General features: G+C 38.5%; 1 protein-coding gene across 1 annotated transcript; it reads right to left on the minus strand.

Annotated features, from left to right (window-relative positions):
• Positions 1–19148: 19148 nt before the first annotated feature.
• LOC149263080 (ferritin-3, chloroplastic-like) lies at positions 19149–23148 on the minus strand. The gene is made up of 9 exons (XM_089425734.1): positions 22915–23148; positions 21825–22187; positions 20564–20647; positions 20402–20462; positions 20195–20285; positions 20025–20086; positions 19842–19907; positions 19679–19742; positions 19149–19511 (listed from the first exon to the last, which is right to left on the minus strand). Exons 2-9 carry the CDS (start codon positions 22166–22168, stop codon positions 19438–19440), a joined length of 846 nt encoding a protein of 281 aa, XP_089281860.1. The 5' UTR covers positions 22169–22187; positions 22915–23148; the 3' UTR covers positions 19149–19437.
• Between the last annotated feature and the right edge of the window lie 1359 nt (positions 23149–24507).

A 24507-nucleotide genomic window follows, 5' to 3' on the forward strand; every position in this document is an offset into this window, starting at 1 on the left:
TCTTGTTCAGTCTAGGAGGTGAGGAGTAACCAAATTTAGAGTTGCGCATGGTAGAGAGGGAGTTCGTGTTACTGCCTCAACCAAATGTTGGATACGTGGGGTTGAGAGGAAATTCAGCCATAAACTACTTCAAAACCTCCTTCTAGCACTAGAAATGTTGATGGTGCTGGACCCGCCAACATTCAGGGGATCTCCTTGATATGAAATCCCAACTAGACCTCACATCGTTTGGTGTAGGAGTCCCATCTAGTACGATGTTCTCACTGCCATTATCTTAGATATTTGTCTTAGCTCTTGTTGTTCAGCACATGAGAGTGTTAAGCTTGTAACTTCAAGAAAGCGAGGTGAGTATGCATAGTGAGTCTATAATGTAACTTTGTGTCTAGGTTCTCTTATTGTCAGAGGGGAAAGTGAAGTAAGCCTCTTGATGAGAGGGAATAGTCCCAACCCAAGAAGAAACACACACGGACAACAACAAGAGCTTGTCCAGCATCCAACGGAATAGTCAACAACGGATGCGGCAGTCATGAAAACCAAAGTTCAAGGGAAAACATGTACATTGTCCAGTAGAGTAGTCCACATGGGGGCGACGGTCGTTAAAACCAAGAAAATACAAAAATGATATGTCTAATGTCCGGTGGAGTAGTCCACACGAATGGGAAAGAAATGATAAACAATACAACATATTTTCAACAATGTAAGTACTAAAATAACCGAAATAGTTCAACTATATTAGTACAAGTTAAACAAACATGCATTACAAACGTTTAAAAAATAGTCTTACAAACAAATACAAAACATGCGTGAAAATGTGTTGGCGTGTTGGCCTGAAACAAGCTTCTGAATTACAAAAAAAACAAATGTTCTAAGACACATTTGTACACCATACATCACTAACCCTAGTAGTGGGGCATTGGATCCACTCCTTGTTACACAGTAATTTGTCACTGCCTTCATCCCAGTCTTCCTATTATGTCATGAGTCCGAAATCATTCATGCTCATGCTCTCTGATGTTGCCAAATGATCCACTTTACCAAAGTTTCTGCTTCATCGCGTCTGTTGTCCAAATAAACGCGCTGATGAGCGCTCTAAAATAGACCATATGCGCTGCCATCGCGGAAGTACACGTGATTCCTGCGATAGTCGAATTTCATGTGCCAGCGCAACTATTGCTTTTATTTTCCCTCGATGACATGACCCTCTCCGTTATGCAGTGGCGATGTCAGCGCGTCATAACAGTGATGTACCCGCGATGATCCAGTTTGGGCGAGTTTGTTCTAACAGTCGGCCTTCTAGATAACTCCAGACCTGGTTGTTGGCCTTGTTTATGTCACCCTCCCTTCTCTGGCATGGTTGTTCCGTCATTTGTGCTACCTTCCTTGGAGATAAGCTCATCTTCCCACCATTTATGGAGACTCCTTCTCCTATTTAAGCTTTCACCATTGCTATGAGCTGCTAGTTTGGAATTCTTAGTCTTTGGAGTGTTGCTGATAGTATTGTGAGCTTGATAGGTAGCTGGTGTGACAAGTGTGGGATTGTTTGAGAGCTTGAGGAAGGTTGTGAAGTGCTTTTGATCTTGTGTGAAACTTGTGAGTGAGAGAGACTTGTATTGGGAGATCCATCTTCAAGGGTGAATGCTTGAGGAACATGTTGGCTGGACCCTCCTGAGAAGGCTTGTGACGTCAAGACCTGGGTTGTAAGCTTACTCTATTTTATATTTAATACAATTAATGATGTTTTCCTATGTCTCGTATGCAATGTACTAGATAGCTCATGATTTCTTGACTTTATGGGTAAATAGTTCTTTGTTGTATCCGGTTATGTGCTTTGTTGTATTTCCTTGCTTTGTTTCAGGTTGATTACTCACTAGGAGAAAGAAGCGGAAGCTGGAGCAGCGCAATGGAACTTCATCGACCACCGGTTGAGGTAGGCCTCTAACTTGAACTATTTAAGGAGAATTTTTGTTTGTTTGTCCTTGTTTGTGACTAGACCCACTCTAGGGCTAGAGGGGTTGCCTCTGTTCGCAGAGGGAACATTTTCCTACTTTACAAATTGGCGACTCCTCTGGGGAGCTAGCCTTTGTCCTTTTCTTGTTCATTCTTGCCTTGAGTTTTTGTTTCGGTCTCTTTTCAAAATTTTGGGGATTAGTTGTCTGTGTCTGGGTTTCCTGGCTTGGTCTAGGAGATGCTTTATTTGTTTAAAGATTGACTGTTTTGGTTTGGGAGTTTTTGGCTCGACTATGGCTGTTTTTGAACATCATCACGCTTTTTAATTTAACAGTCGCGCTGTCATCGCGCAACCCTTTTTGTAATTTACTGTCGATCGCGTTATTACACCTAACAGTCGCGACGGTTTTGTAAATCAGACCATCGCGGAAAAGGCGTGTACTTCCGTGCTGACATCGCATTGTTGTTGCGTGTCATTCTTTATCAGTGCTTTGTTGCTGTGTATTACCCGCGTTGATTGCTATAGAATTGAATTTCTTCAATTCTGCCTCCTGAATCTGTCAGTCTTGCTAACCCCTGCTGTTCTCACTTGGTTGATGACTTGTTTTTCATTGTCTAGAGGTTGAAGCACTCTCTTGTGAGTTTTGTTGAGTGAATCTTACCTTTTTGCTTTGTGACCTAGTTTTATTGTTCCAAGTTTGTTGGATCAGCTTTGCTTGGTTGCTTGTTTGCAAAGATTCGTTTGTTGCTTACTGTTGGTTTGATTGAGCCTTCCCCTTTGCTTACTTTTGGTTGATTATCTAGTGATCGTTGTTGAACCAATCTTGGCATTGTTTCGATTTCTCTTCACTACCCGGACATAGATTACAATTGTTTGGGGTCAACCGGTTTTCCACATTTGTTTGTTGCTTACTGGTTTCTTTAGATTAAAGGCATCGAAATCAAAAATTGCATCTCATTTAGCATGCGAAAGTGAAAGGAAATTTGCATTTCAAGTTGCATATTGAAAAGTGAATGTTTAGATATCTCATTAGTAGTATCCATGCATTTTAGGAATTGATGTCTACTTGCATTGAGTCACTGTGTGTTGCCTTGGTTTTCTTGGTTTGGGACTGATCTCTCTACCCTCCCATAGGTAGGTGTTCATCGAAGAAAAAGGATACTTCATTCATTTTAGCTGCATCCTAAGCTTTGAAATATACATATGGTAAGGCCTGAAAACTGAAACATAATCCAAGATCAACGTTAAAATGAACTGAATAAATCTAACAACGCATTGGAACATAACGCACACATTTAGAGGTCTAGGCTAGAGACGTGCTCCGGCGTCATTAAACCTAGTCACTTTTGTTTCACTCAAGGTTGGGTGATTCCTCCTTCTGTGACTCAATAGTGGTCTAGTACGGATTTGAGCTCCCACGTACCGTCGAGTATATGGGGAGACCCCACTAGGTTATCATCCTTTATCCATAGGAAGCCGTGTCTGCCGCCTTACAAGCCGTAATGCACCGAACACAGCGTTCGGGAATATTGACTGTTGTACGGAAAGTCATTGGTTTTCATATGACTGCCAAGGTGTATATGCAGTTTTACGGATTTGTTTGGTAAACCTTTTTGCGTATTTCTCCAGAGCAGTCACTTTCGTTCCTTTTCGGACTCCCTAAAATAAAAGGTCCATCTGAGCACTGGTCACTTCAGGCTCATTAAATATTCGAAGACGACTAGAGTCATATTTTGTCCTTTTCTCGACTCTTTAAAAATGAAAATGTCAAGTTTTGTTCCCATGTCTTAAAACTTATTCGGCCACGATTCACATTCACCCGGTTAGATCTTGTTTGCATTAGCTTGAGTAGGGTTCTTTCTCATTCTCGATGGCAACATTCCCCGAGTCTACTGGCCAAGGTTTTCCCTCCGATGGAAACCCTAGTCCCTTTCCTCCTTTTGGAAATGTCGGTGCTCCGTATATGGCAACTTTGTCTTTCCCTGGGTTAACCATCAGTTTGCTCGTATGGTTGTTTTCAACCTCGGTGGTCCCAAGTGTTATGACTCCTGTTCGACCGTCTCCTCCGCTCGAACAACATCATGTTGATTCCAAGGTGGACCTCTCCCCTTCTTCACCTGTTTCTACGTCCTCATCTTCTACTTCGCCTGGTGAAAGTCTGGATTCAAGTAACCAGGTGGCTAAGAAGAAGAAGAAGAAGACGAAGAAGAAGAAGTCTCGTAAGCGAGAGGCTAAAAGTGCAGCTACTGCCCCAAGTACAGCTCCGGTTGGAACTGCTTCTGCTCCTCCGCAGAAGGTTAAGTTTCCTTGTAAATTGTGCAAGGGAGACCATCTTCTTCATGATTGTCCTGGCATTCCTAGGGTCTTAGAAGTATGGTCTCATGATCCGGCTTTCCCTTCATCGTCCTCTGAAGCTCATGGCAATGCTACCCTATCAACTGACAGCATTCAGAAGAAATGGAAGATTTGAATCCCCTGTAGACTATGTGAAGGCAATCATCCCCTTCACCTTTGTCTGCTCATGGATAAAGCTTCCGATGTTTTGGAAATTATTACAGCTTCCTCACCCCAACTTCCCGTTGGTTATCAGAGTCTCTCTTCATATCGCCTCCCTGTCGACAAAAAGATTGACTTAGATTCTTCTCTTGTACGGACTCCTCTTCCCGAACCTGGCAGTGCTAACACTGGTCCAGACCAATCGTTGGTCGGTGAGAGTATCAACTTGGGTTCTCCACCGTTGATCACTCTGTTTCGGAAAAGCATCATGCTCATGTCCTTCTCATCTCATCAGATCCTCCAGAGTCCGAAAACGACTCTCCTGTCTTAGCTGATCCAGAGATTCCTTCTTCGGTTCCTGTAGAGCATGGGGGTAATCATACGATTCCCCCACCAAGTAGTTTGGTCGTCATCTTCGACTGGAGTCAATTGTCTATTTTCTGCCTCCCCGCCTATGTGCCTTTCGAGATCACAATACACGCCTACAATAAAGCAGTACCTGGCACTGTTCTGGATGAGGGTGCGTCGGTCAGTCTTATGCCGTCCACTACTTGGCAAGCTTTGGGTTCCCCACAGCTTGTGCCGGTCACGCAGAATCTGTTGGCCTTCGACGGAGGAGCCTGTCAATCTGTAGGAGTCCTCCCCAAGCTTCCTGTTACTTTGGGGGGCAAAACCGTCTATATCAACGTCATGGTTGTCTAAGGTGCGAATTTCAGTTTTCTCCTTGGACATGACTATATTTATGCCATGGGAGCCCTCGTTTCTTCCCTTTTCCGTGTAGTCTGCTTTCCACACGCTGCAAAAATCGTGACCATCGATCAGTGATCATTTTGTGGTCCCCCGGTGCCTCCTGCGCAGCTCGCATCCCCTCATGGTTTTTCTCCACCGGTTGTATCTGCCCCACCGCAGGTCAACTACGTGGCTACTTAACCCGTGCCTATATCCAGTGATGGTGCCGTTGTGCATGATGTCCTGGGGGCATTGGGCCCTGACTTCCAAGATGTTGTCCTTCCACCGGGAGTGGCACTCTTGGAAGCAACGACTTCCTGTTCATTATGATGAAGTTCGTTCGGAGCATAGTTCGCTTTCCTATGTCAAGCTCCTTAAAAAATGAAACTAGGTCTAGTTGGAGCATAGTTCCTTTCCTATGTCAAGCTCCTTAAAAAATGAAACTGGGTCCGGTTGGAGCATAGTTCCTTTCCTGTGTCAAGCTCCTTAACAAATGAAACTAGGTGTCACGAGGATAGTTCTTTTAAGTGTGTCAACCTCGTTAAAATAATGAAACATGAGCTCGTTCAATTCGAGTGCAATCAATATTGTCAACCTTCACTCCATTTTCAGTGAACTGAAGCTTGGGGGGCATGTACCTCGAATTGAGACATCATGCTGGGGGGCATGCCCGTTTCCCTTGTTTTCAAGCATAGTTTGCATGTGTGTGCTTTTAAGCTTGCATAAAAATAAAATCCATTTCCAAGCATAGTTTGCATATGTGTTGTCATGTGTGCTTTTAAGCTTGTGTAAAAATAAAATATGTGATTAAATACATTTCACATTGGGTCGTTTGCTATGCAACTGATACATTAGATTACATTTGTGTTAGATATCTGCATGGCATATAAAAAACATCATCACATATAAAAGATCCATCCAACCATAAGGAATATGTAGCTATATATATATATATATCGTGTGGCGCACCGAGGCGCTCAAAAATAAGTGTACATGTATAAATAGAGTCTGTGTTCTCTGTACATTTGAGACACATGTCTCTCAAAAAATCACCAGCAGGAAATAAAAACCTAGGTGTCTACTGCGGCGGGTTGTGCTCCCTATAGTGCACAGCCGCTCGTGCCACCCGCCTCAACAGGCGGTGCATCCTGGGTTCCACTCCTACTGTGTGGATCTGGGACGCTTTGGGGACCTCCTCGATCCCCATGTAATCTGGAATCCCTGCTAGCAGGCCCTCAAGGTTCTGGATCACTGTCTCCATCGTGTCATCTTCCGGAGGAGCCAGGGCTAGAGCTCCAACGCCCTGCGCGTCCCTCCGTGCCTCTGGAGCCAGTCCAAGGGGTCTCACTGGTCCTACATCTGCATACCATAGCGTTCGTCATTAGGACATGTACATGAAAAAATCAAAAACATCATAAAAATCAAAAATCAAAAAATGTGATCAAGTGTCTTACCACCGTCATCCCACTGCTCTCCAGCAGGCAGCTGCATGTCAGGATCTCCACGGAAATCCATGCCGGCATACGGCCAATCCTCCATGAAGATCGTCTGTCACTCCAACCACTCTCGGAAAAATGTCCCCCACACCACTAGTCGTCCGCCACCTCCTCGTGGCATGACGTGAGCCCATCGCGTGGCCCTCGTCTCGCGTGGCCTGGGTGCGTCCAAAGCCATGTCTTGCAACTGCAGTGCCGGCACCCGCTCCAGCATGAGCGGGACTAAGATCGATCCATAACCAAACTGTTTCGTCTCTCCTCGACGACAGTTGGTCAGTTGCCTCTTCATGCTTGTCGTCACGGCCTCTGCCCAGTCAAACATTGTGAGATTTAGACATTTGAGGACCAGTGGAAGATGGGTTTTCGAAGCCTCATGTTGGGCTTGGGAGCCCGCTGCCCATGTCACCATGAAAATCATAGCACGAAGGATTATGTCCTCCACCTTTGGGATTGCCACATTTCCACTCCTTGACTTGCATGCCTGTGGGCACACTTAAGCCATCAGCATATCTAAGGTATCACCCCCGGGTCGTTGCCCCTCCAGAATGGGCGTCTCACCTCGACGAGACAGCCCGGTCAAAAAATATACGTCTGTAGAATCGAACTCGATATCCCGGCCTCGGATGACAAATTTCTCATCTGTGGGATTCTAGGCCTTGATCAGTAGCTCCAACAGGTCAGGTTGTGCCCGTAAGCGTGGAGTTAGAAAAAATTTGAGTAATCTGCATCCCTGCAATGCGTTTTGACACCCCGCATCGGAAAAAGCCTCTATATCATTGTTGTCATGCACGCGTTCTTGCCAGACGAACGCCATTATAACCCTGCATGACGAAAAATTCCATTAGCGCCTTGTTTGCAAAGTTTTAAACGTGAATTTTATTAAAAAATTGTCGTGCGGCATCATCGCGTCTGTTTCTAAAACAGACGCGATGATAATGGGCGCCTGTGTTATTTTTCCCGGGTCATCGCGGAAGTACATCACTTTTCCGCGATGATCCGGGCGTGGTCTGTGTAAATTTTTATCGGTCATCGCGGACCCGATAGCGAAACCCGCGATGACCGAGAGCGGAATGTGAATTAAAAATCCGCCCAAATGCACACATCCCACCGTCAAATGCAGCTAAAAAGACATTAAATCAGAGTGCAGGGCAATGTGTGTCTACCTGGAACTGGTTTCGGGACGAATGATGCACGTACGGGGCCGAATTTCGTTCGCCAACCTCAATGCTCCAAGTTGCTCCACAATGACTGAATGGTAACAATGGTAAAAAATTATGGTTTAACCTCCCTATTTATGGTAATTTTGTGAAATTAAATATTACATTTCATAAATGTTGGTTTTTCTCATAGTTTTTGCTATATGCATGGTCAAAATATGGTTTTTAACTATGTCCTTATGCGCATTGTTCATATTATCTTGAACGGGTTTACGTGTGCAGTGTTTTTTGTGCAGGATCTCAGATGATGGAATTACCACAGTTTTATATGCACTTGGTTCCGAAAAGTCGTCTTTAAGCTCTTTTCCGACTTGAAACATGAAAAGGTGACCGAGTTTCCCTCTTGACTCGTTAAAAGAAACGAGAGGTGGTCGTCTTTAAGCTCTTTTTTCAACCGTTTAAACATAAAAAGATCGTCGAGTTTTGTCGTTTCAGACTCGTTATTGGTTACGAAACGACGTGCTTCTGACCGCTTTTTTACTTTTTCGGGTCGAAGTTACTACTTACAAAAATTACTCCTCGATCATAATGGTCGGGCGGTTCTTTGAGTATTGTTTTATACTTTTTCGGGCTCGAGAGACACAACTCTACGAAAAAGGACCCCCCCTGGAGTTTTCTTTTCCTTGTCGTTTTCAAACTCTCTAAACATGAAAAAGACTCTGAGTTTCACCTATGTCAGACACGTTAAACCCTGACAACATTAGACTCGTCACCATGACAAGACTCGAGCTTCTCCTTCCTAGGGCTCGTTAAACTATTACTAGGTTGGATTCAACAACAGGTTTATCATTGATTGTCTATGGCAGTTAGTCACTCTTGAACATCGACACTTTTGTTTTTTGTCGGGTTGGGACATCCATACATCATCATTTGGCCTTCCGCCTAGCCTTATTTCATGCGATTCATGCTGTCTCCTTCGTGCCTCTGATCCATGAACGTTGCCACACCCCCTTCTGGAGTCATGTCGCCGATATGTTTAAGAGTATAATCCTTCTGCAGTTTACACCCTCGCCTTCTCCTCTAGTACTCTGCTCCGCCATCTACCACTTGTTCTTTATCTCGTGTCGTTGATGGGGGAAACATTATGGCCCCCCTGCGGCGGATCGTCTCCTGTCGACATCAACTCATTATCCAAGAGATTGCCCTAGAGATCCTTTTTGGTACCTTAGAGCTTGCATGCCTCAATGGCAAGTTCTTCGCACCTGACGGTCGACTTTCATCATTGGTTGTCGATTGGGTGATTCCACGAGTGTTCGACTTCAGCGCCTTTTTCACACTTTGTGGATTGTGCTAGACAGTGCCTTGAGAGCCATCGGCATTATTGGTGGTCTCTCGTGCTTGTTAACGGTTTTCATCATTGACCGGTAATCAAGCGATATTCTATCATACTCGACCTCAGCACCTCTATTCGCATGTTAGGATTTGTACTATGATCGAATGGGTTCAAGACCACGAACTCTGCGTACACATGTTCAGGCTGCGTGGATTGGTTTTATAATTACATGACTCATTGATGGATGGCTGCGCCCATACCTGAGTCTTCATGGATGACTGCGACGATACCTTTATTATCATCATGGTCTCATTAGCTAAGTGGCTGCGTCCATACCACAAACCTATTTCGTATGTCTTTTGGATCGCTGCACCCATGCCTAGACTACATGTAATTCATTATCAAAAATATCAGTTGTACTTGCGTGCAGGTTCTTCCGGATGGTGTTCCAGTTCAGTGAGTTTCGTAAAGCATTTCACCCCTCCCACTCTCTCGAGCTTCATACTTTAGGGGGCATCTGTTACACAATAATTTGTCACTGCATTCATCCCAGTCTTCCTACTGTGTCATGAGTCCAAAACCATTCATGCTCATGCTCTCTGATGTTGCCAAATGACCCACTTTGCCAAATTTTATGCTTCATCGCATCTGTTGTCCAAATAAACGCGTTGATGAGCGCTCTAAAACAAACCATATGTGCTGCCATTGCGGAAGTACACGTGATTCCCACGATGGTCGAATTTCATGTGCAAGCGCAACTGTTGCTTTTATTTTCCCGCGATGACATGACCCTCTCTGTTATGCAGTGACGATGTCAGCGCATCATAACAGTTATGTACCCGCGATAATCCAGTTTGTGTGAGTTTGTTCTAATAGTTGACCTTCCAGATAACTCTAGACCTGGTTGTTGGCCTTGTTTATGTCGCCCTCCCTTCTCTGGCATGGCTATTCAGTAATTTGTGCTACCTTCCTTGGAGATAAGCTCATATTCCCACCATTTATGAAGACTCCTTCTCCTATTTAAACTCTCACCATTGTTATGAGCTGCTAGTTTGGAATTCTTAGTCTTTGGAGTGTTGCTGATAGTATTGTGAGCTTGATAGGTAGCTGGTGTGACAAGTGTGGGATTGTTTGAGAGCTTGAGGAAAGTTGTGAAGTGCTTTTGATCTTGTGTGAAACTTGTGAGTGAGAGAAACTTGTATTGGGAGATCCATCTTCAAGGGTGAATGCTTGAGGAACACGCTGGCTGGACCCTCCTAAGAAGGCTTGTGACGTCAAGACCTGGGTTGTAAGCTTACTCTATTTTATATTTAATACAATCAATGATGTTTTCCTATGTCTCGTATGCAATGTACTAGATAGCTCATGATTTCTTGACTTTATGGGTAAATGGTTCTTTGTTGTATCTGGTTATGTGCTTTGTTGTATTCCCTTGCTTTGTTTCAGGTTGATTACTCACTAGGGGAAGGAAGCGAAAGCTGCAGCAGCGCAACAGAACTTCATCGACCACCGATTGAGGTAGGCCTCTAACTTGAACTATTTAAGGAGAATTATTGTTGGTTTGTCCTTGTTTGTGACTAGACCCACTCTAGGGCTAGAGGGGTTACCTCTGTCCGCAGAGGGAACACTTCCCTGCTTCACACTCATCGCTCCTCAAAAAATAGACTACAGACCCTCGAAGCTATGTGGGAGGAAGCAAGGTGAAAAGTCTTTTGCTCATACAATGAGGGGGTATATGTAGCCAAGGGGGATCACTGACCCTTGTGACTCTTCGACTTCCCTCATCACTATTTGACTTCCGATGACTTTTTAACTAATGTGACTCTTCAACTTCATATGTGCGTCTCTTGGAATTTCACAGTACATTACATTTTATTACAAGTATGGCCCATAGTAGTGACGTGGTCTAAACAACTCATGACACAACTTGACATGACATTGTTGACATATACTGGTTGACCGTGGTGTCTGTATCGAGTTGTTACGCCGCTGAGTGATGGGTGTGCTCTCGGTGTAACATGTCTTCACCTCTACATGGAAAAGTCCGCGGGGTCTTCGATGATCTTTGTCCTTGCTTGATGGTGCATGTGTATGTGTCCCTTTCGCTCGTTGTTTGATGTGCTTCATACGTTTGTTCAATTGCAAACAAGTCTTCTAGCATGCGCTCCTTCTTCATCCCATTCGTGATCGCACCATGTTTCATCAATGTCTCTGTTCTTGCAATCACTCATGACAAAACAACATCAAATCCAAAAATTTCCTAATCTAACATGATACATTGTTTTCCATTTCGGTCCAGGTGACCGAGAGAGGGACAAGACACTAAAGCTACGCAGAGAACAACACAAGCCAAGATACAAGGCTCTGAAGCACTGTTGGGAAAAACTACACAGATGTCACTGGGAGGAAGATTTGCGCAATCTGGGACAATAGTGACATCTACGAGGTAGAACCGAGTTGGGAGGTAGAATTGCACAGTTTCCGAGAGGAAGACAAGGTAGGGTGTTGGGGAACCACTGGGAAATTCTACGTATTTTTCAATATAATGAGTGGGTAAGTCATTTGGAGGTCCAGCGAGGAATCTACACAACTTCTCTGGGGAAGACAGAGCGAGCAAGAGGGGGCACTAGTAGATATTTTTGCACAGTTTTCTAAAGCAGGGTTGGATCGGGCTACGGGGAGTTGTTGGTCAGAATTGCGCATTTCTAAGAGACAATGTTGGGCAGTCAGTGTTGTGCAATGTCCAAGATGAGTGTAGAGCAGGGCAATATATAGGTTGTCAGTGAAAACTGTGAAATTTTCGAAGGGAGAGCAAAGCAAGCAAGGGGCCTTCTAGTCAAATCTGTATAATTCTCGAGAACAGTGCAGTGACAGGAAGTATAGGCCTGACTCACAAGCTCTACGCAGTGTCTGCAGACAGTACAAGGAAAGCAGTTGAGCAACTTCTACGCAGCTTTTGGGAGCAGTGCAGCCCCGGGCGACAGTATAGTTCATGGTTTTTTGAAGACCAGAGGGAAGTTTAATGAGTGATGTTGCGGGAAGCACAGAGTAGATCAGACTTAGGGACAGCTTTTGCGCAGTTCTGGGAGATAGTCGACTAGCTCACTTCCAGGATTGCGCAGTGCAGGCTACCCCAGACGACAGCGTCAAAGCTCTGCGCAATTCAGAGCAGCAGAGTAAGGTCACTGAGATCAGGATCTGGTTGAAAGAGGGTTGTCTGGTCAACAGATTTTCAAGAAAAATGAATAAGTGTGAAAGCAAGTGAACTTGTGCATACATGACATTGTGATCACACACTTAGCATGACTCGATGACAAAACACCTCAAACCAGAAAGACAAGCATGTGTTCAGTGAGACTACTTCAAAGGCTTAAAGAGACAAGTGTGACACTTGAGATGGATCTTCGAATGGTCGTGACAACACTTGCACAACAATGTTTCCAACTTTGTGTGTGAATACGACCAATGTTCACAGGGCGAAAACAACTCATACACACAAAGAAAAACCTTCAAAATTGCCAAAACAAACTCGCAAGCATGACATAGCAATCAACATGTCAAAAGGCGATCGACGGTCAATCAGGAAAAAATGGTGTAAACACTCTACAATAGCTCATGGGATGAGCCCGAGTGTTTGCAACCATCAAGAGGAAAAACCTAAGAAGGCTCTGAAATTTGGATGCTGGCCAAAATTTTGGAAGGTGTTGTAGCCGCTACAACAAATTCATTATGGTAAATATATCATTTCCTAATCTTAGTGTTATAATTATTATAACCAATTTCCTAATATTAAAGTGTTATAATTATTATATAATTAATGTGTAATTATTTAAATGGAAATTTTAAAAGAAACATTGCAAGTTGATGTATCTATGTCACCAAATATCTTTAGCAATTGCATATAAGCCTCAATCACAAATGAAGTTACCCAAATGATTATATGTTTTAATTTCATATATATATATATATATATATCATGAGGAAGCTTTTCAAATTTATTTTTAAAGGAAATAGGTCTTTAAAAGCTCCACATGCAACACAATATTGCCATGGTGAATTTTTATTAGCTCCACTACTACTTTCTTTCATTATTGCTACCTCAAAGTTCTTTGAAGCTAGAAAATGTGTCCTTTCAAATATCAAGTTATGTGGCTTGCTCCATGTCTTAGTGTAAATTGAGTAACATGGTTCAATACAACTATCTTCAACTCCAAAAAAGTAGTGTAGGTGATTGGATATTATTTATCTTACCGAGGAACCTAAGGCATCTCTCCATGACCAACAATGAGTGGGGGCACATGTCATATAAATTAGAATAGACATGGCTCAAGTAGGTGAAACCCTGTGCTCAAATAAAACCCACCCAATCTCACACTAAACTCAATATGTCAAATAATCTATATCATATGGTCACGGAAGCAATTCCAAGGAAACCATGGGGAAAATTTTGTATGAAACACCCACCCAAAAATATCCATTGCTAGCATGATGTGTAGAAATCACTAGATTTGTTGCTTTCCATTAAATAAATGCTTGCACACCAACATCCAAAGATAGATAGAAAAGAGTGTAGATACAATGTTTTTATCCAAAAAAGTATCATTATTTTAGTTCCATACCTTATGTTAAATTTAATATCAAATTATCTGAGTTATATGTTTTTATCCAATCAAATATCATCAATTTAACTCCATATATTTAATATCAAATTATATGTTAGTTGTAGAAAACATCCTATCTCATTAATTGCAATGATAACAACCATGTTATATTTCATACACTCAAGGAAAATAATGTAGATGTGCAAAAATATGTCAACCTATCAATGACCCTGGTAGAGAACTGAACCACATAGAAGGGGAAAATGTCAAATGTCAAACATGGCAAAGGGCTTGGAAAGATTGTCTTCATCAAGATCCTTAACATTGATTTATTAACCCCTTTTTTTTAATGATTTTGAAAGCAAGAGACCTGCTCCAGTGGGCAGGCTGCCCTTTACATAACATGGTTTAGTTTGATCTCAAGGTTCGATGAATAGATAACTAATTTGATGTTCCAATAAAGTATAATTTAAATATTTAAAGTTATTTGATATTACAATAACGTGTAATTATGTTTTTTATTTAGAATTTGTTTAAAAATGAATGAAACTGTAAAAATTTAAAGTTTTGTTTTTTACAGTTTTGGTTTTTTGTGCGGAGAGGTACGTAGCCAATTTAGTGTAGTAAAAATGTTGTAGTTTAAATATTTAAAATCAATTAAATCAAAATATAAATATAAATATATATATATATAGTATTGAGAATTTATAATAGAGATTTATGATATTTATGTGGAATATGGTTTATTTAAAAGGGAAAAATTAAACCAGTTTATATTTAATTTAACTTTAATTTAGATTTACCAAATATTTTTAGAGATCTAATTTTTTTGACATGCAATACTAACCATTTGGATCTAATTTTTTGACATGCAATACCAAGCATCTTTAGAGACCTAATTTTTTAAAAGAAATTTGATAAACCTCTTTTAGAGTGAAAAGACCTCTTATAGAGTGAAAAGAAATTTGATAAACCTTTTTTAAAGTGAAAAGAAATTTGATCTCTCAACGTTTGATAGATCCAACGTTAATGTGGATCTAGTTAATATAAATCTAAACAAGTCCTAAATAATCAATTTCAAATAAAATTACAAATTTAAATTATTTTATCTAAATTTTATTTAAAAATAAATAAAATTGTAAAATTTTATTTTTTTCTAAATATATTTTCACATAAATTTTATTTAAAATTAAAAAAATTACAAATTTAAATTAAAATTGTACAATTCAAATTAGATTTGGACAATTCAAATCTATAAAAAAAAATATTTCTAACATACCAAACATTCAAAAATATATATTAAATAAAAAAATAAAAAATAAAAATATCTAAAGTCTATTAAAAAAAAATGTGATCTTGAGTAATTACTAAGAGAGCTGATGAGTGTGAAGATTTCATGGTACAACCCATGTGAAAACCAAACATTGATTCAGGTACAAGACATTTGAAAAGCTAACATAATTATGGAATACCATACCCATTATTAACCCCTTTTTTAATGTTTTTGAACGCAGTAGACCTCTACATGACATGGTTATAATAGTTTAGGTTGGATGAATAAATAACTAATTTGATATTTCAATAAAGTATAATTTAGACATTGATCTAAAGGTTGGATGAATATATAACTGATTTTATATTCTAATAAAGTTAATTTAGTGTTTTTTTAAGAAATTAATAAAATTGTAAAATTTAAAATTCTGGTTTGTTCTGTCCAGAGGTATTCGTCAATTTACAATTTACGGTATTTGTTAAATTAGATTTGTAAATTTACTGTATTTGTTAAATTAGATTTGTAAGGTTTGTTGTGTTCAGAGTTATTCTTCAATTTAGCGTATTTGCTAATTTAGAGTTGTAAAAACGTTGAAATGCTAATATGCAAATATTTTAAATTAATTAAAATAAAATAAAAATAAAAATTATTTATTTTTTTGAGAACTTATGTTTTAGATTTGTGTAAGATATTCATGTAGAATATAATTTTTTTAAAAGAAAAAATTAAAGTAATTTATATTTATCTTTAACTCCAATCTAAATATACCAAATATTTTTAGAGATTTAATTTTTTTGACATGCAAACTTACTTTTTTGGCATGCAGTATCAAGTGTTTTTGGAGATTTAAAACCTACTTTAGAATGAAAAAAGATTTGATCCCTCTCAACACTTGATAAATCTAATGTTAAGGTGGATCTAAACATATCTTAAATGATCGATTTGAAGTGAAATTGCAAATTTAAATTATTTTATCTAATATTAATTAAAAATGAATGAAATTGTAAAATTTTTCTTTTTTCTTTTCTAAATAAATTTTCCAATAAATCTTATTTAAAAATTGGTGAAATAACAAATTGGAGTTACATTTTTTATATTTCAAATGTGTAAAAAAAAAACATTTTACATGCAAACCTAATTTTTGGTACCAAACTCCTTAGGGATCTATTTTTTTTTAACATGCAAACATCTTTTAAGAGTGAAACATCTTTTAAGAGAGAAATGAGATTTGATCTGTGTGATGTCCCTTGTGAACTTGAATATTTTTTTTATTGCAAGTAAAACAAACTAGAACTGATTTAAGTTTATGTAATTAGAAATTCTGTTTTAATTGATTAAAAGAAATTTAGTGCTGGAAATATGGTAACGAAAAAAACTGTCATAAATTTCATGAAAGATATATGTCACAAGGGTGATGAAAATTAGTTCTGGATAAACAGTTAGGTTGGACAGTAACCAACCCTAACTACACCCTAACTACCCCCATGAAAAATCCATCCCTCAAATATCAAGAGGATGGGAGCCAGGGGCATTTGTGATCAAAAGAAAGAAATAAGAAAGGGGAATTATGTGCTATAGAGGAAGCAGTGAGGATGGGAGCCAGGGGCATTTGTGATCAAAAGAAAGAAAATGTATTATAGAGGAAGCAGTGGATAAGTCTGGTTAGGACCAGATATTTGTCGGTGTTCAAGACTGAGTTTTTCTTGAATAACTTACCTAGGTTCTGGTTGCTCAGGGAAGGTTGAAGAAGCTGGAACGCAAATCTAAAAGTTGGGAGGATAATCGAGTTAAAAAGTTATAAGCAATTCAACAAGCCAGACAAGATATCTATCGCTGTTCAACACAGTTTTTTTTTGAATAACTTACCTAGGTTCGGGTAGTAGCTCAAGGAAGCTTGAAGGAATAACTTACCTAGGTTCGGGTAGCTCAAGGAAGCTTGAAGGAATAACTTACCTAGGTTCGGGTAGCTCAAGGAAGCTTGAAGACGCTAGAGCGCAAATCTCAAAGTTGGAGAATAATAGAGTTAAAAAGTTATAAGCTATTCAACAAGCCAGATAAATTTACATCTAGAATATTTCGCTTAATTATTATCAATAATATTTGATAATAACATTAGAATCAGAATGTTAAATTTCAAATATAGTCACATATATGAATAGAAATTAAAGATGTTGTTATCACTGTGCATGAATGCACTAAAAACCTTCAATTCCAAAGGTTTGCAATACAAGTTAGAATTCGAAAAAACCTTAGAGACAACATTGTATTCCTTATCTAGAAGAATTCTCAGATAGCAACATAAATAATAATGGCGTGATACAGGGAGGAAAGGAAAACTTTGACAGAGAATTTAAGTACAAGTTCAAGTAGTGATTAAATCTTTAACTTAAAGGAACAACAATAAATAGAATAGCGCCTACTTTTCTTTAAATACCAGAGAACCTTTCACAATATTAAGACCAATGCATAACCCTACCCTAATAAAGTCGAATCCCCAAATCTAGGTACTAATAAAATGAACTCGAATCTAGTGCTTCAGTAGGGCACTATGCAAACAATAGGAAATTGTGAGTAATATAGCCACAAGGGTTGCCATTAACTACGAGGGAAAGCTAAAAACATGAAAATCTTTAGCAAAACGAAATAGCCTGTGAGATCGAATACATCAATTTCAGAATGTGAAGAAACGGAGTAATATAATCTCAAAGCACGAAAAAATACTAACGACAAATAAATGAATGACTCTGCGAAACTTGCATAAACAGTGACTCTGCGAAACTTGCATAAACAGTAACAAAGTCATTCTTTTCAATACTGATGACAAATAACTCTGCAAAACTTGCATAAACAGTAACAAAGTCATTGATAAATAGTGATCAGTTACTTTTTGTTAAAGCACTCTTTGACATGAAGTCCTCAATTCAATTTTTTTATCAGATGGAAGGGATATATTAGACATGATAAAAATATAACCCCATCAAACTTACAAAACATATATATATTAAAAATTAAAAATATCTAAATTTTATTTAAATATTGCGATTTAAAATAATTAAATATATATATAAATTCTTATGTTCGTTAAATTTAAACCCAAGAAATTCATATATTTACAACAATTTTATCTCTAAAAAGAAATCATTATGAATTTGAACATAAATTCAGATATTAAAAATAATTTACTTGGAAATCGGTCGACTCTGTTAAATTTAAACCAAAAAAATTCATATATTTATAACAATTTCATCTCTAAAAAGAAATCAATATCAGTTTGAACATATCAACTTTATCTTGAAAATAATCTTCTTAGAAATCGCTCGACTCTTAAATTAAAATGTCCCACCAATTTTCCAGACTGAAAGCTATTCACTTTCAATAATATATTTAAAAACAAATTTTCCAGACTGAAATCCATTTACACTTTCAAAAATATATTTAAAAACAAAATTTATGATGAAAAAAATAGGCTAATCCACATGAAGATGCTCCCTAAAAGTCCCAACGCATCCAACTAACATGATATCCCAAGAATAAAGATTTTGAAATAGATGACCCTGATACACATCATTTAGAAGCATTCTAATCTTATTGTACTTCGATTTATGTTTTCAATTATAGGAGTTTGAAGGTGCTGGCACCGTGGAATGACATTAAGCAATTGCATCCAACAAACCAAGTCAAACACCATTGAAATTGAAACAGATGCAAACTCCCAAAAACTACTTGCAGCCAGTTGCTTACACTATGAAATGACATAGAACAATCGTATCTAACAAACCAACCCACACACGTTGAACGTTGAAATTGAGACGGGCAAACTCGCTGAAACTGCTGACAGCCAAGTCAGCACGCACCTTGAAATGGGTGCAACTTCTCTAAGATTACCAGCCTCATATTAGGGATAAGAAGCAGAACACACCAACATCAATCATAACACAGAATCTTAGGGCTCCTTAATAATATAGATCAGAAACAAAGCCCAACATCAATCATATCAGCCAAATTCTTTGTGTATTGAAAAACCCAAATGGATGCAACTATATCCCCAAGCATTCCAGCGAGGGCTAATTGAGAAACAGTTTGATGATGTGTCCATTGGCATTGCGACAGAAATATAAATCATAACATTGAAATTCATATTAAGATAGATATATACATATATCTATATATATTGCGATCATGTACTACCTAAAATTTATCTCAAAAGACTCGATGTTATTCCAGTTATCAAGATAGGGTTGCATTGCGACAGAAATATAAATCATAACATTGAAATTCATATTAAGATAGATATATACATATATCTATATATATTGCGATCATGTACTACCTAAAATTTATCTCAAAAGACTCGAGGTTATTCCAGTTATCAAGATAGGGTTCAAAATCTAATTCTCAGTCAGGTCAGGCAGCAGCAAGAGCTCCTGCGTCAGCCACATTATCTCCGTTGAGGAGCATCTGATCAAAATGCCATACAGCTGCCAAAAAAGAAAGGACAGAATCAAATCAATTACAAGTCCAGCTTTTAGTAATGAGCCATGATCAAATCACTAATCCTGCATATAATTTCTTCACTTTCATTGTCAATATGAAAAAAAAATATCTCTCCTCAAATATTATCAAAATTAACATATCATCATCATACCGTGGCCTTTCCCTATCCTTCTCAACTGAGACACATATTCTGATACTTTCTTGATAGCTTCAACCTGCAAAATTGCAGAGGAAAACATAACATTAGCCTCTTATTAGATCATTGTTTATACTTCTCTCCTACTTGTAAAGGGAGGAATTGCAGAGCATGTGACCTGCTCGGTGAGAAAATTGCCCTCGATGAAATCCGTCATCTGACCATCGTTAGCCTCTTGGGCTACCTGCTCCCATCAAATCCATGACCTCTCAAAATTATTTCTTAACGCAACATAATTTCAAATATTTAAAAGTAACATGATATATCGAATCAACCGATAAAGAATTCAGTCGATACTTACAGCATGCAAGTTCAAAAGCTTTTGGTTTGTCAGTTTCTCCAAAGACAAGGCCAGCTCCATGGCTATAACCAGTATATTGAGAACCGACCCAAAAAAACGTCAGGCTACATTCTACCAAAAAATGACATGACACATGCACGAAAATATACAAGTCCGTGGATTGGACTCACCATAAAGGGCATCACCCTTCTCAGCGTTGTCAAACTCCATGACAGCAGGCAATAAAATGGACTGTAGTTTAACTTTCCCACCTCTGATGTTCTACTCAAAGAAAGGACCAATACAGGGTAGAGTTTAAAATAACAGTTATAACCAGCGTGACTAATGTTTAAGGCTTGAAACAACAGACTGAATTAAAACTCTCAAGTCTCAGGAACCTGATATTTCATGAGCTTTTCTGCATGATCCCGCTCTTCGTCACTGGCATCCTTAAAGTACCTGTCAGATCGGAGAAAATATGCTACTTATTTCCTCTTACATAGATATATAAAAATATACACATACACACCAATATATGAAGAAAACCTCAGGGTACTCACTTAGCAAAGCCTGGCAGAGCCACGTTGTCTCTATCAAAGTATGCAAAGAGAGCATGATAGACATATGAAACGTTGTACTCCACGCTGCCAAAAACAAGTTTGACATGACTTCAGAGTATGCAGAAGTTAATGCATCCATAAAGAACTAACAAGAGCACGATTTACATAAATTCCATGCTGATATAATAGAAATTTAATGCATCCCTGGTACTGAGAGTGATGTTTCCGGGATGAAGAGCAGGCCATGTGTAGATCTTGAGTTCAGCTTTAAACCACAAAATTTCACAGACGAAATCACTAAACAGATCTAACTAGTTGTCATAGTGGAGCCCAGATTATAATCCTGTTGGGTGTAGAACTCTGAACAAGCAAGATGCATTAATGTTTCCAACACAGTCCAACGAGGGATTTCAACTTTGATTCACCAGCAGAAAGAAGATAAGCATACCACAGAGGACACAACAGAAGTTCAGACATACAAACTGTGGTGCAGGAAGTTTATTTTCCCTTCATCAACAGAGGAAAGCATATCACACAGGAACTTAACAGATGCCAAATTAATCTAAGAGTAATTTACACATCAAATAATCTAAGACTAATTTTATTTAAAAATAAAAATAAAAAATAAAAAACGATCCTTTTTTTTAATACAAGGATATGTTAAAAACAAATTGAAGAATATTTTAGTATATTTAGTACATACATTAAAAATACATAGATCCTATATATCTTTTATAAGAAGAGAAGAGTAATAGATCTAGATGAGAATAAAAATAAAAACCACATGCTTTTGCTATACATATAAATGTAAACAACGCTTGCTTTTCCTTCTAATTTTGGAAGGCAAGAGCCATGTATATATAAAGGCCAATGCATGAACTTGAGATTCCTCTCAATAAACAAAGTTAAACATACAAAATAGACAGGCAATTTTGAGAAAACTTTCCAAGAGCCATGTATACAATGCATGAACTTGAGATTCCTCTCAATAAACAAAGAAGTTAGACATACAAAATAGACGGGCAATTTTGAGAAAACAAAATTACACACGAAACATTATAGAAAAGACCCACATCGATTTCCCTCTATCAAAAAAACAACTCAACACAAATGAAACAGGGCAGAGAAAAGCTTATCCTTACACCTGTTCTACCATCAAACAAAGAAATTGATCCAAGTCAATCCATGTCTTCCAAAACAAATTTATGTAAATTTATCTAAAAAGATAGAACTTCAGGACTATGATTGTCTCATTACATACTTGATTTGTTCATTCAATGCGCCTTCACAACCATCTGAGAACTTCTGTCTGGCCAAAGACTGAGAGAATGATTGAGAAACTTGCACAAGCTCAGTCTGGACTTCAGCAAAAGGCTCAAATACAACTCCAGTCAGAGCACTTGTCGTCCTCCCTTCACCGCCTACAGCTCGAATGGTATGAACAGAATGCTTGGCCCCACTCTTAGACTTCATATAGGTTGCAGTCAGACCGACGCCGCATTTGTCTGCTGAAATACCTTTCTTGAAACAGCTGTGTTGCTGTTGCTTCCATGGAGAAGAGACATCAGTAGCAGGAGAAACAACGGCAGGAGCTCTGAGAAGCATGGTTGCAGATTGAATCAATCTGCAAATACATACAATATGCAGCACTTAAATACCCTCCATTGAATTTCAGATAAAAATCTCCATTACATATCTAACCCAAAATCAAACTCATAAAGCTGAATTCCATTACTGCAAACTAGTTATTAAAAAGTCAATTCAAAACGCCATCCAATTGAAACTCCACATGCATATCGATAGAATCTCAAAATAAGCACCATTAAACTCAACTTATTCACTGTAAAAGTACAAAACAAATGAAGTCAATCCATCAATCAATACCCATCACAGTAACTCAAAAAAATAATCAACTAGGCCAGGTCTGATCATGGACACTAAAATGCAAGCAAGAATCCAAAAAAAAACACACCCGCCATATATACCAATATCAGATTGGCACAGAACAGAGGCCATCACAGAAAATAAAGCTCCCAAGAGCCCCCTGAATTCTTTATGAAAACCACTGGAAATACCCCCAACAGATCCATGATCCCTTAACAAAAAATATAGAACACCACGACAGCATTCCTAATCATGAACTCAATCTAAAATACACACCCAAGACAGTATAGAGATATATAGCAATACCACATCCAGGAAGAAAATTTCTCAGATACTCCTAACGCTCTTAGACAAAACCCTACATCCATGTAACCTTTTCCATACAATTCCTACTTCAAAAAACACACATCTAGCTCTCAAAACAAAACTTCAAAATCTGCTTCTACCTCCATTGCAGAAATACTCACCGATTGAAACCCGAATCCGCCCAATCACAGGAATGCCCAAAAACACTTTAATCCTTGGGGCACTTTCAGAAGGGGCGGGCACTAACCAAATTGTGAGAAACACGCGTAAACAACTGATGCAAATATGAGAATGCAGCATGTAAAATTGAAGTTGCTTCCGCCTGCTATATAGTGGCCGCCTCTTGTTCCCCTGTGTACCAGTGGCATCAACTATTCCGGAATTAGGGTTGGAATCATTCTACTTGGGGAAAAATATTCTGGTGGAAAGAGCCGTGGGCGACCATCCCTTACACCACAGAGCGGCAAGTGGACGGTTCAGATTGATCAGCATGTGGAGAAGCGTGGCAGACGCGTGCTATGCGGATTCTCCGTAGATATTATTTCGGTGGCCTTTCTTTTTTATTTTATTTTATTTGGTGGTATTTTGCTAGCGTTTTGGAAATGACTAGCTGTGCTTTGTCTGTTCTGTCAGCTGACAGGAAAGGAAAACGAAAGGACTCAATCTCCTCGGCTTTTTCAGGGTGTCATTAAACATGTACTCATCAAGATGTTTGGATTTTTCTGATTATTAGTCCATGTTATATATTGGTTATATTTTTTAAGTTAGTCAAATCCGAATCAAAATCATGAATATCGATCAGAGTAATTTTAAAAAGTACAATAGTTAAATAATCTATGAAATTTTAATTATTTTATTAATTTTTAAAGTAGTTAAGACAGTTTTGAATTAATAGTGGATGGATTTATTAATGGTGGTAGTTTATAAACTCATGGTATTGGGTTGAAGTACTCTAATATAAATCTAAAAAGTAGAATAGTTAATCATTTCATATAGATTTACTTTGTGTAAAATAATGACAAGAGTACACCATTGTAAGAAGTCTCAAGTTGTCCTTCTTGCTCTAGCTTAGCCATGTTTGGCCACTTTGACTAAGTTAATAGTATCTATCAAGTTAATCTCTGATCTTTATTGTTACCCTTGCTTGGTCGGTTTGGCCAAGTTAATAGATATCTATTGGGTTAATCTCTAGTGGCCATTTATGTGCATGCTTTTTGATGTGTATTTCTCTCTTGGCTTTGACATATAGTACAAGAGATGTTTATTGTTACCCTAGCTGGGTCGGTTTGGCCAAGTTAATAGATATCTATTGGTTTAATTTCTAGTGTCCATTTATGTGCATGCTTCTTGATGTGTTTTTTTCTCTCTTGGCTTTAACATATAGTAGAAGAGACTAGTAGACTTGGATTGTATGACTTGAGTGTTTCGTAATGATGGATTGATATGCAATTAAAAGGATTTAAGAAAAAATGGTGTTACATGCCTACAACTTACGAGTTGAAAAAGATAATGCTCATTTGTAAGACAAAATACATTTTATATTTGCATAGAAAATCTATTATAAATCACCATGAGCTTTAATGAAGTGTTGTAATGTCCTTTCCTATTTAATTAATTTACCTTAAGTTTATTTCCACAATTTTGGCATTTTTGGTGACCATAGGAGCCACAAATTTTTTGAGAAAGACTTAGGAAAAAGGGGAGGCCGAAATGTTTTTGCTAGTGGAGCGTGAGGGCCACACACACGGGTAAAA

Source organism: Pinus tabuliformis, chromosome 6 (assembly GCF_031772625.1).
Source record: "Pinus tabuliformis cultivar Carrire ecotype Pingquan chromosome 6, CPIR1, whole genome shotgun sequence".
NCBI classification, from domain to species: domain Eukaryota; kingdom Viridiplantae; phylum Streptophyta; class Pinopsida; order Pinales; family Pinaceae; genus Pinus; species Pinus tabuliformis.